Source organism: Arachis ipaensis, chromosome B07 (assembly GCF_000816755.2).
Source record: "Arachis ipaensis cultivar K30076 chromosome B07, Araip1.1, whole genome shotgun sequence".
NCBI classification, from domain to species: Eukaryota; Viridiplantae; Streptophyta; class Magnoliopsida; order Fabales; family Fabaceae; genus Arachis; species Arachis ipaensis.
Window position 1 is genome coordinate 3,408,783 of NC_029791.2, and position 17,312 is coordinate 3,426,094.

General features: G+C 33.3%; 5 protein-coding genes across 7 annotated transcripts in view; 2 read left to right on the forward strand and 3 right to left on the reverse strand.

The window, feature by feature from the left end:
* Window positions 1-3,049, forward strand: part of LOC107606510 (disease resistance protein RPS5) — a 10,923-nt gene extending 7,874 nt beyond the window's left edge. The window contains exons 1-2 of one of the 3 annotated variants that reach the window (XM_021107000.1): window positions 625-828; window positions 974-3,049. In XM_021107000.1, coding sequence (XP_020962659.1) covers window positions 1,046-2,884 — 1,839 coding nt within the window. In that variant the 5' untranslated portion in view covers window positions 625-828; window positions 974-1,045 and the 3' untranslated portion in view covers window positions 2,885-3,049. Of the gene's footprint in view, window positions 1-624; window positions 829-973 lie in introns of those variants that run through there. The other 2 variants (XM_021107001.1, XM_021106999.1) reach the window with 2 other exon arrangements.
* On the reverse strand, window positions 3,075-4,718 carry LOC107606509 (UPF0481 protein At3g47200-like). Its single transcript, XM_016308565.2, has one exon. The coding sequence runs from the start codon at window positions 4,522-4,524 to the stop codon at window positions 3,241-3,243; it is 1,284 nt and encodes a 427-aa protein (XP_016164051.2). The 5' UTR covers window positions 4,525-4,718; the 3' UTR covers window positions 3,075-3,240.
* On the reverse strand, window positions 5,393-6,375 carry LOC107606508 (putative UPF0481 protein At3g02645). Its single transcript, XM_016308564.1, has 2 exons — window positions 6,280-6,375; window positions 5,393-6,187 (listed from the first exon to the last, which is right to left on the reverse strand). The coding sequence occupies exons 1-2, from the start codon at window positions 6,373-6,375 to the stop codon at window positions 5,393-5,395; spliced, it is 891 nt and encodes a 296-aa protein (XP_016164050.1).
* Window positions 7,647-10,304, forward strand: LOC107609889. Its single transcript, XM_016311944.2, has 2 exons — window positions 7,647-7,887; window positions 8,770-10,304. The coding sequence occupies exon 2, from the start codon at window positions 8,853-8,855 to the stop codon at window positions 9,360-9,362; it is 510 nt and encodes a 169-aa protein (XP_016167430.1). The 5' UTR covers window positions 7,647-7,887; window positions 8,770-8,852; the 3' UTR covers window positions 9,363-10,304.
* Window positions 12,387-14,809, reverse strand: LOC107609645 (chloroplastic lipocalin). The gene is made up of 5 exons (XM_016311649.2): window positions 14,659-14,809; window positions 14,307-14,448; window positions 13,898-14,137; window positions 13,370-13,660; window positions 12,387-12,813 (listed from the first exon to the last, which is right to left on the reverse strand). Exons 1-5 carry the CDS (start codon window positions 14,721-14,723, stop codon window positions 12,535-12,537), a joined length of 1,017 nt encoding a protein of 338 aa, XP_016167135.1. The 5' UTR covers window positions 14,724-14,809; the 3' UTR covers window positions 12,387-12,534.

The following is a 17,312-nucleotide window of genomic DNA, read 5'->3' on the forward strand; positions in this document are numbered from 1 at the left end:
ACGAATCATTAAACATTTTAATTGTGAAGTAATGGTTAAATGTAATTAACATCTTTATTAATCTATAATTTTCAGTTATAAATATTCAAATTACGTATTATTATGATCTATTTATGTATATAATCAACAATACTCTTATTATTATTACAGTATCACTTCATCCATTTCATAATTTCTTATACATTGTCAAAAATTTCTTCAACGACTTTTAACCGTACAAGATCAAAATTACAACATATATAAATGATATTCTGTTTCTCTTAATTAGCGCTGAGATTTGCAAATTTTTAAGATATTTTTGGTTGGCTGTGCATTTTTTTTTTCTACATTTCATTTATTTAGAATTTCATAAAAAAAATATTGAAAATAAAAGTTGACAAAATTAAAAATATTTATGAATATCAAATAAAATGAATTATGGGCTATAGTTTACATTACATACAATTTTATATAAAATATATTTTTTATTTCTTAAGTTTGTCAAAAATTTTAGAATTATTCTTAAATTTTATTTTATTTTAATTTTGTGTCTGAAATTTTTTATTTGTATCAAAATAACTAAATTTTTAAAAAGTTTACTGACTAAAATTCTTAGTCTAAAATTGACTTGGCCGGGGTCTTTAATAACCAGATTATGATAGACGCGTTTCACTTTCACCTATCATAGCGGTGATTTCATTTTTCAAGTACTTGAGATGAATCTCTTGTAACTTTGTTCTTTATCAATCAATCAGTATTGCCATATTCTGTTTCTGGTGATCAACCACAAGAAGAGATCAACAGAAGAGTCCTTGAAGACTTCTGAGTAACTTGGGAAAGCAAATTGAGGTATGGTTTCATGAATTCATATATATATACCTTGCAAAACTTTTTCTTAAGACCAGTAGCATATATATGTAGGTGTAGTCAGCTATCTGAATCAAATGATTTGTTGTTGTTATATATGATAAGAAACAATTGTTTATACCTACAGAAAGGGGGAAAATTTGGAGTAATACATCATCTCCTTGCACTTGCTGCTATATCTGTGTTTGTGAGATTTATAATGGGTCATCAGGGACATGTTCTGAGGAGGAAACCAGAACATCTTAGGAGGAAACTGGAGACAAAAGTTGAGCAAGTACAAGAACATGTAAAGAACACAGTTCAAGTTGATGGAACTGAAGGCGGTTCTTTTATGCAGTTTGACTTTGAATCAAGACAAAGCACTTTCAATGGAATCTTGGAAGCCTTACAAGCTGATAGCATCTCCTGTGTGGCATTGTATGGCATGGGTGGAGTAGGAAAGACAACCTTAGCAAGGCATGTAGGTAAAAGAGTAAAGGAGATGAACATGTTTGACCTTGTTCTACCTGTTCATGTGACAACAGCTGAAAATGTCAAGAGGATTCAAGGTGACATAGCTGCCGGGTTAGGACTTCGATTGGGAGAGGAATCCGATCTAGCTGAAAGACAGAGACAACTATCACTTAGATTAAGAAATGAAGAACATGTACTCATAATTTTGGATGATTTATGGGATAAGCTTGATCTGCAAAAGATTGGGATTTTAAACAATCACTGTAAAGTCCTCTTAACTACGAGAAGTCAACAAGTTGCATATTTGATGGGATGTCAACGCAGCTTTCATCTATTTCTTTTAACTTTAGAAGAAAATTGGGATTTGTTCAAGAGGCGCGCAGGCATCCATGATGATCGGTTCGGGCCGGACTTGCTTGCTATAGCAAAGGAAGTTTCAGCACATTGTGAAGGATTACCACTTGCCATTTCAATATTGGGGTCAGCTCTAAGAGCAAGAACTGTTGACCTGTGGAAACAAGTCCTAAAAGATTTAATGAGTTCAAGAAGGAAGGGTTTGAATTGGGAAGATGATAGTACTAATTTTATAATCCAGATAATAGTGGTGATCTATAATATTATACTTGCAAGCAAAGAAGCTAAAATCACATTCTTAATATGTGGTATGTATCCAGCAGATCATGAAATTCTCATTGAAGATCTGTTCCAACATGCAATTAGACTAAGGTTGTGCAGAAAAACTGATGTGACTGCAGCCATCACTAGCCTCAAGGACTCTAGCTTGTTGATGCCTTCCATTACAAGTAAAGACCATGTGCTAATGCATGATTTGGTCCGTTATGCTGCTAGGAAGATAATCTTTAAAGAGAAACCTACCAACAGGGACAATATCAGTGAGTATATGAATGCACTTTATAATGAGAAACATTTTCAATGGCAAGAGGAATTACAGCGACTTCTTTTCCGGTTGTATGGTGCAGCTGAGTATCCAGAATCTTCTTCTTCAACAAGTTCGGAGCTCCAAGTCGCACAGTCCTACTCCTCTACAATTCCTAGGCCATCAGGGAAGATGGTGGATTTTTATGGATTGTGTCAGGTTGACAAATCATTTCTGCCACTGCTCAAAGAAGCATGCACCAATAATCCAAATCTGATAGAAAGCCAGAGAAAACACTCTGAAATGTTAAGGCAGAGTGCTTTTGATAGCTTAGGAAGGTTGTTGTTTCTGTTGCATAATGTTAGGATTAGAGATTGGATAAACCATAAACAAGAACTGCAGATGTATTGGGAGCAGGCAAAGCTCATGAAGTTCGATTTGGAATGGTTGAGTCCTGCTATGGAACGAGTCCTATCTTCGGCCGATCTTGCAAGGATCGAAGCATTGCGTGAGGAAGAGAAGTATTGGAACGAAGAAGCTTCTAAGCTAAGAGAGAAACTCAAGATTGTGGAGGACAAAGCTGCAGTCATTAGAACTGAGATTGTCCTCACAGAGTCTAAGTTGGATGGTTTTGCAATTGGTTATGGTTCAGAGGCTGGGGTTGTTTCCAAGGTCAGTCCTTGGAGGAAAATTTTTCTATTTAGATAATAAAATTCTTGAGATCTTAATGAATATAGCTAGTGTATTACTTATTATGCAAGTTATGGCATGTTGATTTGTACTTCTTGTTATTCACTTTTACTAGTTCTTCTTATCATACATCTAAATGTAATTAGTCATTTATTATTAAGAATTCTATATGCTTTTAACTCATGTTAATTGTTATGTCATATAAATATTTAATCATGTTGATAGAACATGTTTATTTGAATAACAATAACCATTACAACAACAATGAGAATACAAAGTACAATGTGCAGCCATATCATATGCAATGAAATTAAAATACAAAAAGATGTTATAGCAAAAATTAATTTAGCTTGATCTCTGCAACTTCACAAACATTACTTGGAGGAACCTTGAACTACTTGGATGATAGAACATACTGTCTGAATGACAGTTAATATAAGAAGAGCAATTCCAGCAACAGAAGCCACCGTCTTCCATGGAGTGTTGCAGTAATCGCGCCTCAAAGTTGCTACTTTTCTGTGACAAGGATGTTCACAGAAATCATTCAAGTCTTTACAGATACGAAGATACTCGGCATTAAAAGTTTCATGGATAATGTTCTTCCCAAGACCATTGAACAATTTAGCCACAGCCTTGCTATCACCTAACCAATTGATGATTATCCCCTTGTTAACCAAGAAATCAACATCTTTCTCTGTGTTAATAAGGTAATCAAGGACTGCAGTGTAATCAGTGATGTAGGACTCATCAGGATAGTAGCATTGTTCCAAAGCCACCATATTCCTCAACCAAATTTCAGTTTTATCCTCTAATTCAATCTGTGGAATTTCAAGAGTGTGACCTGAAAATTTCAAGTCAAGTAAGCATAGACTCCTTTTGTTTATTACCTTAAACTTCACTCCTGCTTCATGTAACTGGATTGCACTCTTAAGGAATGGCAGAGTTTCCTTCTTCCTTGAAAGTGGACTTATAGATTGTTTCAAGTGAAAGGTTCTTAACAGATCTGTAAAATGTTCTATACTGCCACTATCCCAATCAGTATCATCATAAGGACCAAAAAAATAACCAAGAATGAGCTTTAGTAATGAAGGGTGGCCAGTGCCACCATTTAAAGTAGCGAAAGCGAGATCATATAGATTGTTAAAAACAAAGAAAGGAATTTGATTCTCAAGTAACAACAAATCCCATCTTAAGTATTCATCTAACCATGGGAATAATGAAATAGAATCATCTTCCTTACTCTCCTCAGAAAAGAACCTGAGTAAAAGCTCCAATATGAAGCAACAATCTACCAGTATCACCATAACATGTTCTTCTTTACTTAGCTTGATGTCATCTGAGTAACAAGCACGAACCTGTGGCTCGAGCTCTTGCACGCAACTCACGAAACTTTCCAAGCTCTTCGTCCCGGATCTTTCAATGAATTGTCTGCAATATATTCTTTTCTGGTCCTCCATCTTTAGCAACTTTTGATCTCCATGGTGAAAAGGACCAATGGAAACAGCTCTAGGAGTGTATGCATCTGGATTGGAGCCGCGGATCTCATGGGGCACCCTGTAGATGCAGCATTCATCTCTAAAGAGAGGCTGTGCCTTCTCCAACATTTCATTAATCTCCATTGCAACATCATTAGGATTATGACTCTCATGATCTTCCATCTACTATGATTATGGTTACTACAGGGAATAAAATTTGAGACAAAGTTTAAAAGCACAGAGAAGGACTTAAAAGAAGCTAGTGTGGAGTGGTCTTCTTAGAATAAGAATATAAAAGAATGTTTTATTATGTCTTGAATCTGTCTTTTAAAAAGAAAAAACAAAAGTGACACAAATGGAAAACTGAACAATTAATTGGTGGCTTATANACTTTCTCATGCATATTTTGTTCTGTTCAAATTTTATTCATTTTAGATGAAAGCAGTTTCTTTACAGTTAATAGCTCCTTTAAACTTTCACTCAACAAATTATTCTGCTTAGACCATTTTAAAATGCTTATTAAAGGTGAATGAAGGTATCATGAATGCTCTTTAAAACTTTGCCAAAATAGCAAGTTATCCTGATTTTATTAGTTTTATATTACATCATGCAAAGTTGTATTTTAATCCTCACTAATAAATAGATTTTTTTTTCTTAAATCTGTAAACTGTAATGATTCTTTTTCATGTTTTTAGTTTATTGTGAATTAATTATTGAAGGCTTTCTCCCCATGTGATTAATCACAGTTTTTAAACATTTCTTTCTCACAAATTGGTGGGCATATGTAGGAGACAAATACTTTAAAATTATAGCACATTCAAGCAGTCATATGTTTGTGAAATTAAGACACCAGTTTGTTATTTTTCTTTTTCTTTTCTTCTTTTTTTGAGTGCAATTTGGAGGTCTAAGTTCTGACTACTACTATAGACATGTTCATAACAAACATTTCAATTCTTGCAAATTACAAAGATATCAAATCTACCACACCATATTGAGCACTGAACATATAATCATCCAATCCAAGTTACACAACACAAATATTAATCTAGTACTAGTGTACTCCTTGGAGGATGGAAAATACTGTCTGAATAACAGTGAGAATAAGCAGAAAAATTCCAGCAATGGAAGCCACTGTCTTCCATGGAGTGTTGCAATAGTCGCGCTTCAAAGTTGCTACTTTTCTGTTCCAAGGGTGATTACAGAAAGTGTTCAAGGCTTCAGAAATGTGAAAATATTGCTCATTAAAATCTGGATAGAGAATATTCACTGCAAGACCATTGAACATTTCAGCCACTGCATTGCTATCACCCAACCAATTCTCAATTATTCCTTTCTTAATCAGCAAATCTACATCTTTGTCCGTGTTGATAAGGAAATCAAAGACAGCAATGTAGTCAGCGAGATAGGATTCGTCGATGCAGTGACTTTGCTCAAAAGCTAACAAATTTCTCAAAACAACTTCAGTCCAGTCCTCCACTCTAATAAATGGGATTCTAAAACTATGACCTGAAATTTCCAAGTCTAGTAAGCACTGAGTATTATTTTTGTTTATCTCAAACTTCACACCAGCTTCATTCAACTTAGTTGCAGTATAAATGTGTGTTAACTTTGCTCCTCTTGAGCGTGTAGAGGCTGATGGTTGGAATAAGTGAGAGGATATTAATAGAAGCTTTCTTGATAGATCTGTGAAATGAGATATTCTACCAACATTGGATAAGAATAGCCCAAGATCACTACCAGAAATGATACTATCAGAAGGAACTATATAAAGAAGAGTGAGACTTAGTAATGAAGGATGGCTTGGGTTGCCACTATTCAATGTAGAAGGAAAAGCTAGATTGTAAAGCTTCTCAAGAATAAAGAAAGGGACTTGATTCTCCAGCAACAACAAATAATAGTGTATGCATCTTCATTTATTTTGTGGATCTCATGGGGCACCCTGTAGATGCAGCATTTATCTGTAAAGAGAGGCTCTGCCTTCTCCAACATTGCTTTAATCTTCATTGCAAGGCCATTAGGATTCTCATCTCCCATCTATTATGATTATGGTAAGTGCATGGAATAAAATTTGAGACAAAAATCAATAGGATAAGAGAAAGGACTGCAAAAGAAAAACACACCATAATGCAATGAAAGAGAATCTAGTATGGTGGTTGAACAATTATTGGTGGCTGATAATTTTCCAGAACCTTGAGACTTGAGTCAACGCCAATTATTGCCTCTTAAGATGTTAATCTAGCAAGGGTCTTGCTAACAATGTGTACTGAAATTTCTATTATTATATATTAAAATTGACTAAAAGCATATCATATAACTCAAGTTTTTGAAAGTCAAGGTAATTCAATATGAATTTTAATTTCTCCAATTTAGAAGTAACTCTATCACCAATATACATACTTAACAACTAAGTTATTAGGAAATCTCTGTTTATATAAAGACAAATCATCTGTTATTTTTCCTAAGGGAATTTCATAAACTAATATGGGCATAGATGGAGAATCTTCACTTCTTTAATATTATGCAAGTATAATAAAGGATAATAAAATATATATCAATTTTGCAGTGTTATTCTTCTTCTTAGTATTTTATTATAATACTGTTGAAATTACTTGAAAGAAAATTATATTGAGGTTATGTTATATTGTTGTTGAGTTGTTAATATGAGTAAACGATTCCGGGAAAATTAAGTATGAGTGTTAAAATTTTCATTTAAATTGAAGACAGATTCTTATGAAACCATACATCAATTGGCCTGTGTTTGATAGTATCGGAATTTTTCTATTGTGCTCTTCCAGTATTTCATGATCAAAAAGCTGTTGACTTTCCTAATGCATGCATCAGATTAACAAAACTGAGACTTGAACCTCTTTTTTTTTTTTTTTTTTTAACAGTAACCACTAAATTGTAACATGATTCATTTCCAAAAAAGAAATTTTTTTTTATTTTCTCACTTCTTATTAATCACTTTTGGTTTTTAAAAAAGTGTGTAAAAAATATATACACACATAACATTTTTCAAAAGTTTTTCATAGTCTTTTTTTTATTTATTTATATATTTTTTCATTTTCTGTCATGCTATGTAAATAGCACAATCTGATCCCAAAAGACAGGAGGAAAACAAAAAGAGGAAATCACATCAGTAACATCAACAACTAATCTAATTTTCTTTTTGAATTTTCATTTTGCACCCACTATTTTATGCTATTGATTACAAATTGATATCTATATAATGAACTGTGAAAATTTGGTGGGAAAATTAACTCTATTACACCGGCCATAATGATAAAGTTACATAAGTCAAATCAAACATAAGTTGGATCCACAGTTCCACACTAACTCCAAAATGAGACACATCAAGTGTGTCCAAAAATAATGTCACCTACTTACGTTATATGACTTTTTTTTTCCAAGATCATATTTTTCACCCCTTTTTCACAAACACATTTGCCTCCAATTCCATTCCAAAACAAAAGCTTCTTACTTTTGTTTTTGGGTTCTCTTCCAAATCTGCAATTTCAAAACTTTCAGAGCCGTGTGACCTTCTGGGTACGATTACCAACTCTGTATTCAACTTTGTTGATCATTTATGCGTTTTTCTTTTCCATCTTAAGATCTAAAAAAGTGTTTTTTTTTTTTTTTTGGTATCAAAGTACTAATCTATTACGAGTAATGTGAAGCATTTTTATTGAATTGAAAGTATTTTTCCCCTCTGTTTATTATAATTTATTTATTCTAGTTCAAGTTTGGTTTTTTTGTCTTTAGTGAAAAGCTCTTTGAAGCTGGATTCAGTTTTAACCCTTCTATGGATTCTGCTTTTATGGATAGTTTTTGGAGATTTGATTCATCTCCATCCTTTTCTGTTTTCTGGGTGAACTCTTTTTCCATTTGATTCTTTTTCTTTCTTTTTTTTTCCCTTCAAAATCACGGACACTGATTGTAGTTGAGTTGCCATTCTTATCCTTAGGTTATGATGTGTGGTTCATGAGTATTGTGTGTGTGTATCTACATCTTTTATGTTGTAGTCCTGTTTTTGTAGAGATCATGATCCACAGTCTACAATGGTTGAAGTTAGATATCTGCACTTTTCACTAATTTAACAATATGAACTTTTTTATATATTTTTTTATAAAAAGCTTTCTGGTTTATCTTTTCATAAAAAATGATTTCTTGTTTTATTGTATAAAACATCTTGAAGCTAAGTCCATCAGTTCACATTATTTATTTTTATTAGAATTTTGCTGTTCTCTTGTTATTGATTTGATGCTGAACTAATTTCATGTATTTCTATCACTTTTTCCCCCAATCTTGACATGGTATATGGAAGATGAAAACTACATGTTAGTATAGGAGAATTTTAATCACATTATGACTTGAATTTTAACATACCATTTACATCTGAATTCATTGGTGACATCAAATGTGCAACAGATTATTGAATAAATCTTCTAGGAGTATCCATTTTCAAAGATTAGAACAATTTTGGATCGTTTATTGGTGCTAAGAAGAAGAAAATGCCTCAGAATCTAGAAGGTATTAAGGGTGGAGGAGGATCCATCAAGCTAGGAACCACCGGAACAATCGGTTCCTTAATGACAAGGGAATTGAATCAAATCTCTTCAACACCACACAAACAAGTACCTTCAAGAACTAAGCACAGAACACTTCCTGTTTCGGTTGCCTGTACTGGTGCAACGCCGAAAAGACTACAACCAAGAAAATCATCAGATGAAGCAAGTAGCAGTGGAGGCAGTAAAAGCACAAATACAAACCATAGATTCCCCAGTAAGGCAGTGCAGAAAACAAAATCTAGTGGCAGAAGTACACACAGAATTCCAATACTTGGTTATGATAACTTCCCAGTCGACCGAAGTCCTGCCAGGGAGAAGAATGATAAGAAGATACCTAACATTGTTGAAGTTGTGGACATAAGATGTGGGAATGCAGATAAGGCTTGGGCTACTCCTTTAGCAAGTCGTCTTAAGAAGCTCGGTTTCTCAAAGCTCTCAGAGAGCATAATTTAAACCATGGTTAATCTAAACCTGAAAATTTTGTATCTCTGACTTCAGATTCCTGTAACTGAAAGCAGAGTTGGTACCATTTGACCTATTGTTGTTTGATACATCCACCATAGAACACATGCTAGATAGGAGCTTGCTGCTACTTGGCCGCTTTTTCTTCGTACTTTCAACTGGAGACACAATTGTGGTTGCTCTAGAGTTTGTGCTAACTGAGGAACCAACTTCTGTAATTTGAGATTTGCTCCTATATGACCTGTCTTGGGAATTTGATTCGATCCGGCTGAAGTACTCGATTTCTTGCATTATAAGAGATGCTACTGTACCTCTGGTGCCTATTTGCACCGGTGCAAATTCTGCAGTTACTTTCATGTCATTTGTGGCAATGGTAGTGGATTTGTGCATGATTTGTTTGGTTGAGAGAAGGGTTGTTTGTGGTTTTGTCCTAGTTGGGAGACTGCAGAGACTGTGAGGCATTTTTCTTTAGATTTCAAGAAGATGTGGTTTCACAAGAATCCTTCACCTTTTGCTCTCTCTATATAAAGTGCATGGCATATATGTAAATGACATGATCACTGCTTTCATGTGCTTTCAGTTAAGAAAAAAGGAAATGGAAATGTCTAACTAACTATACCACCCTTTTAACTACTTTAAGTTTCATCAACATGCTCCTAGGAACATGATTGATAGGTCCATTATATTGGACTCTTTTTCAGTGTTGAGTGGATGAGATAGGATTCATGTGAAAGGTAAAAGTGTAGCTTTATCTTTCCACTACTTTTTAAGTAGGTTGTTGTTGCATTTTGGTGTCTTCAATAGCAAGGAAGAGATAGTAGGCTAACTATATATTTTTCAGTGCTTTTTCATGTTTTGGGATGATTTTGTTTTGGTTAGCTTTATCTATTTTGTGATTTGTTTCTATATTGGGTGCTACTTGAGGAGTTTGAGGACTTATTTTGCTTTGTTTACCAAATCTGTGTTTATCATTGAGTTCTACTTTTACTTTGAAGTAATTCATAAACACTTGTTAGTAAAATAAACCAAAATGCAGCAGAATTCATCTCTTACTCCATGCATTCTAAGTTTGTTGTCAATCATGTTGTTCATGTATTTTGATTTAGTCTAAAGTGCCAATATCCAGTGTAATACATTTTAATTTCACAGTATTTTATAGATATGGCAAAACTCCCCGAGACGCGGGGATCCCTGCAGAGACTGCCCCGAATGGAGATCTGACCGTGGGGAATTTTCCCCGCGGGGATGGGGATGGGGGACAAAATTCCCCCGAGGCAAGCGTGGGGACCCGAGCGGGGATCCCCGCCCCATCCCCGCTATTCTCCGAAATTTATAAATTTACTGAATTATCTTTAATAGTTTATTTCTTATATATGTTTTTTAGTCATTTTTCACATTAATCTTCATTTACATAATCCTTCTTCAATTCAGAGATCCCTAATACTATTTATACTCCATCCAACCTCTCTGCAGCCACCCCCTCGCCACTCTCCCTTCTCACCGCATCGTCACACCTCACCCTCACCGCGTCGTGCTTTCTATTTGCAGCATTCCTTTTCGTAACTCTGCCGTCATGTCCATTCTCCTCTTTGTTGCCGCGTCTCCCACCTCATCCACTGCTTTGTCCTTTGGCTCGTCGTTGCGTCCCCCCTACTGTGTCATTTAGACTTTTTATATAAAATCTTGTTGTTTTTGTATATGATGGATACTTGCAACTCTAATCATATGAAAGTTAATAATTAGTTAGAACTATCTGATAGATGGGAAATGGGGTCCCGCGGAAAATGAGACCCGTGGAAAATGGGGATGGGGAGCAATATTTCCCCATGGCGGGGAATGTGGACGGGGATGGAGAGCAAATCTGAGGACAGGGATGAAGAGCAAATCTGAGGGCAGGAATGGGGAGCAGGGAGGCATCCCCCGCCCCCACCCTACCCCGTTGGCATCCCTAGTATTTTATGCTAGCATATATTCCAAGCTCAATAAACACTAGTTATAAAAGTATTTACATATTACTTATCAAAGGAAGTTTCTTACAAGAATAAAATGGACTCAAAAGTCAAAATGTGTTTCTATAGGATCATTTTTAGGATTTTATCACATGTAACCATCGTAGTAGTTAGAATCTCGATTTAACTCTTAAAATCTTTTGATATTACAATTTTGAATGAGTTAATCGATTTTAAAAAATCTCGACTAATTCGGATGATTTTACAATTTAAATATCGTTACGATTTTAATATTCTACCTTGCCTGTAACAACTCTTGTTTGCAATTTCACTTTACATCCTTGCTTCCCTTTATTCTACTATGGACAGAAAGCCGGAAAAGGAGACAGAAAACTCTGAAGAACTTGTGCCTTTACTCTCCAGAAACCACCACCATTGGTCCCTTGGTGGACCCTCTTTCAGGGAGTTTGGTGGTGTCAATCACGTGTAGTTTGTTTATACTTGTACCCTTTTTAGGAACTAGATTCCATTTCACAAGATGACTAAGAACATAAAGTGTAACAAACCAGAAACTAAGAAGTGTCATTGGTCTAGTTCCTTGCTATTTTATCCATTTCGTGGATTCTAAGGATACATAGGAGTAGATGGGGACAACTTGGAACTAGTAAGTGAAAGTGTTTGATCATGTAATGTAATTAGATATTTGTGTTTTAAAAAGCTAATTAAGATAACAAATGAATATATTAAATATTTTTGTTAATACAACATTATATGATATGCAAAACTTTTGTTTGAAGTTTGTACTAACAGTGTATAAAAATTAAATCCTAATTCATATGGGATATAATAATTTCATTCGATTCACATGGCCGACCACAGTTGATCAAAGAAAACTTTATTTTTGTTTATCATGGCTATGTAAAGTAGTTACAAAAACAATTCTGATACTTGAAATCATTTATCATCTAAATTAATATTAAAAATATAATCAACTTTTCATTCCATATTTCCATTCATATTCATCTTCAAAAGAGGAAGAATGAAGATAGCTGAAAGCATATACCAGTTATGTCACCAAATATGGGTAGCTCATACTTCATAGCTTCCATCAAGGATTGGTATTTGTTACATACAAGACTGCATACTATTATTAGTAAATATAATACAAAAGAACAAAACATGATGCAACTCAATTGGATTATAGGTATAAGCTACTATTTAAAATAAAGCTCAAGAAGCTTCTTGAAAGTGTCAAATACACTTGTGAAGGGATTAAGTGCAATAGGGGCCTTAAGTTCAAGATCAGGAAACTGGTTTATTAGTGCCTGCTGCATTCCAGGCATGGACATCATAGCTGCCAGCTGACTGTTCGACATTACTTCGCAATCTTGAGGCGTGTCTTTGATCTTGCTTGAATCATATCCAAAGTTTTCCAAGTAAGCTTTGTACTTCTCTATGAATTCAGGTCCAGGGTTAGGTGTTCTTGAGTATATCTGTAGTATTCAAAACCGGAAAATGAATCCCAATAAAAAAAGATTGACATAACATATAGGGTAAATTACACCGAACTCTACTAAGATTAGGCGATATTAAACATGAATACATGATACGATTCTATTTGGAGTGAATGCTAACCTTTCTGAGATTTAAATTATATGATATTGAGTACTTTTGTTATAAGAGTAGTATAATTTAATATGCATTGCTGAGACTTAAGCAATTTCTAAGGCATTATTGTTATTTAAGAAATCTGCATTCCTGAGACTTGAGCAATTTCTAAGCATTATTGTTATTTCAGAAAACTCTATTCTACTCAACTAAATAATGATGAAACCAACTTGGTTTGATTGAGTGAGTCCGCTTAAACAAGCGTCGAGACTTCAAATCTCGTCTTAATGTATGTAGCAATCAGTTAGACAATGACAAATCCTTAAATGGAGTTCAGATCCGTGGCAGATTAGTATTTAGCCTCTGAATTCGGATATGTCATGGGAAAACAAATGACGAAAAGTACTTGAAAGGGGCTATATTTATGCAGTTGAGTAATACCTGAACAAAACTAGTGTCCTTTGCTCCTGAAACAAGAGCAAAATTGTCATAATCAGTAGCAATGACATCATAAGGTTCCTTAGGGATGAATGGCAATGTAGGAAAGCGGAGATAGCATTTTTCTTTAATCATTTCCTGCTTCTCTAGGTCAGTTGCATTTTTCTGCAAATCATCTTCTGATAGACATTGAACTCTCCCCCTAATTCCGGTTATATATCCATTAGGGCCTCCATGAACACAAAATGTATCAACTTGAATAGCCTTAGCTTCCCTATCAAATGTATATACACCCTGAAATGTCATTAGTACATAATATCAAGAACTTTATGTATGCCAAAGAAACATAACAACCCAAGTAAATGACAGGTTTGTGTCTAACATGCACTAGAATGTTATCATAATTCATGAATGACATAATTGAACTCATTTCCAATAAACAATCAAAATTGAGAACCTTACGTTCTGTCTATGCCTTAGAATTCAATGATTGTTAATAAGTTAATAATATAATCTTCCTAAATTCCACACCTGAGTACAATGGCAGTCCTCTTGACCTTGACCGGCGAATCCACGTTTAAGCGAAGCTACTTCAAACCATCTTCCTGAATACCTTACAGGATCAAAATTCTTGGCTGTCATACCTCTCATCATCATTAGGTTTGCACCTTTTCCATCAGAATCATTCTCAAAGGGTAGGGCAACTGAATTTTCACTAGCATTGGCAAGCTGACATATATTTTGTTGATGAACAAAATCTGTAGCAACAGACTGTTCATGAAATAAGAAGGTAAATCCACCCTTTTATATGAACTTCAATAAGGCAAAAAATCAAAATGTTGAATATAAAAAATTAAAACATCCAAGAGTGAAGTAGCTCCACAAAAAGATTTTAGCAGCTCTAAAACTAAAATCTGAATGCAATCTCATAACAAGAAACCTGAGATGGTGGAGGAGAGAGAAGTATGAAGGAAGCAGCAAGGCCAGATAACAAAACTTTCTTGTTCAGAACCACCTTACTACTCCTCCTCAGCTCCAATGAACACTTCAAATATGCTCCTCTTCCTGTTCCTGAAACCTTCCTGCATCATATGCAACCATAATTTCACCATATTTGGACACACTTCAAATGCACAACACTAAATATTTATATCTTCCATTATAGACAGATGTGGCAATTACACAAACATGTAAGGTGCAACCTTAAAAATTCATAGAGCATATTAAGAATTAACAAGTAAAATTCACTCCACAATTATGGGAAACAAAATCACTAGAATAAATGTTGTTACCAAGATGTAGGAGGATAAGATGAACAGTGAAGTAGATGTGATGATGCTAGAAGAACCTCTACCATGTCTTTGCCTTTCTCACTTCACTCTCTTGTCCCATTTCTCATGATCTTTCTCTTTCTATTCTTCTACTGCTTTTTAGTTTTTAGCAATGTCAAACATCATTTTCCAATGTCTCATTTTCAAACTGGGCCTCCATTTTTCAAAATTGGGCTTTTAAGGCCCAACCTAGGTTTTTAGTTTTTAACAACTTAAGCCTAAACTCTTACACCAAGGAAAAAACCCATTAAACACTTAACCTAACCCAAAGAAAAATTGCCTTTCTTGTAATGTTATGAAACTTGGATTAATGGTCAATAAAAGATATAACTGTATAACCAATTAGAGTGGATCGAGTCTCGTCCGTTTAAATAAGTGTCGGAGGTTCAAATTCCGCGATAGACCCTTAAATGGAGCTCACATCCGCGACGAATTAATCATTAACATGTTACATGTATTATACTAACGAAAAGATAATATGAATTACAGTCAAGGAAGAATTTGAGACATCTATTTTTTAAGGACTAAATTGATGTATATATTATTTTTCAGAAATTATTTTGACTATTAGCCCTATAAAATTATTATGAGTTTGCACCATTTAAAAAAAAAATAATGTCAATAATGTATGTACATTTGTTTATTTATGAATGATTAGTGTTAGACATTCACATGTGTGTTTACTAAACAAGATCCAAAGGTAAAAATATGATTTCAAATATTGAATTATGGAACATATTAGGACAATGCATGGTGATGAAGTATGAGTTTATATAAAGTATATATATAATACTTGAATTTGGAGAAAAATTAGTATAAAGGTGAAAAAATATAACACAAATCACAATATATGTTTATAACATGTGATCATGTTTGTGCACAAGCTTTGAAGGACATTAGATTAATGATTGAATTCTAATATAAGAAAATGGAATCTGTTCAAATTTTAGTTCCCAATTGCATTGTTCATGTTGGGTTAAATCAGAGACACGTATTAGGCAGAAACTTTAATTTGTTGGAGAAATTAAATAATGTCCAAACTAACCCTATTTGGCGAAAAGCTTTCAACACAATCGAAAGTTTGTCAAGATATTAATTAATTAATTAATTAGTTGGATTTGATTTTGTAAATTTAACTGATTTTGTAAATTTAACTAAGTACAGACACTCATGAAAATCTAACTACTTTTGTGAAAAACCAATTGTAGTTAATTAAATGACCATGAGTTACGAGAATCTTAATCTACGTCATTATCCATAATACCAAACTACTTTTATATGTGGAACTCTAGTCTTATAGTGGAATATAATTATTCTGATGAGTTATTTATTTATATTTACTATAGCGTTTGGTGGGAAAACTTTTCATCATTTCATTATCCAAACTCCACAATCTATGTAACTAACAAGATAAAATTAAATAAATAAATAAACAAATAGTATAAAAGTTAGCTAGCTAGGTTGGTGGTTTTAGTTGATCTTTATAGTTATTGATACTTATTGAACTAAACCTTTAATCTATATACAAATCTAAAGGCTTAGTACCAAATGAATACAATAATATTATCATAAAAAGAACCAAAGGGCATGTCATATGTTTTTGCTTATAAGAATTTTTTAAAAAATGATATTTTGGATCTTAAAATACCATTAATAAAAAAAAATAAATGAAACAGACATGCAAAGTGTCCAAGCATATTTTGAACCAAGTTTTTAACTAAATTCTCGCCCGCCTTTTTTTTTTCGGACACAAATGGGCATACTTCTTCGATATATTGATATTGTTATTGTTTAATTTCTTTTTTTTTTTCTTCTTCATTCTCTTTTATTATCATTATCATCATGTTCGTCCTTTTCATTTTCTTTTTTTCCTAACCAATAAAATACGCATAGCACCTAACTAACAAAATATATTCACAATAAAAATTTGTGTATTATGTACAAAAATTTATGTATTATATACAAAATTTATGTGTTATATCAATAATTTTTTGTAGTCTTTAACAAAAAATTGTGTGCTAGAAAAAACATTAAAAAAAAAGAATAATAACATATGCATGTTTTTTTTCCGCTAAGTTTTATACTAACTTAATTGAACTTAATTACAAAATTATTTATACATATAGTATATTACTCTAAATGAAAATCTCAATTTGATGTATTGTATTTTAACTTGGACATTGTTTGGAGTAAGATTCCTTAATAATAATAAATTGAAACTACTTAGGTTTGAGATATGTGATGTACACACATGTGGTGGTGCTTTTCTCTTACAGAAATTAAAGTGAGAAAGATTGGAAAAAGTGAAATTGGTTTCCACGAACTCGTCTCGTGCTAAGGTTGCTGGTTTCGTGAATCACAATTAATTCATCTTTTCAAGAATAAGACACCATGCAATAGAAGCTAAGCCTAACAACTTATTGAACAATATATATAATTAATTTGAGTATTCGAATCTAAGTTTTATCTATGTATATAGCAAGTTAACAATTTATTATTTATTGTCTAATAAATTTTTTTTAAATAAAATTCTAATTCACAATAAATTAATTTTTAATCTGTTAAATTAAAAGATATCATTCTTAAATCAAATTATAATTTTTTTTAATCAGAGT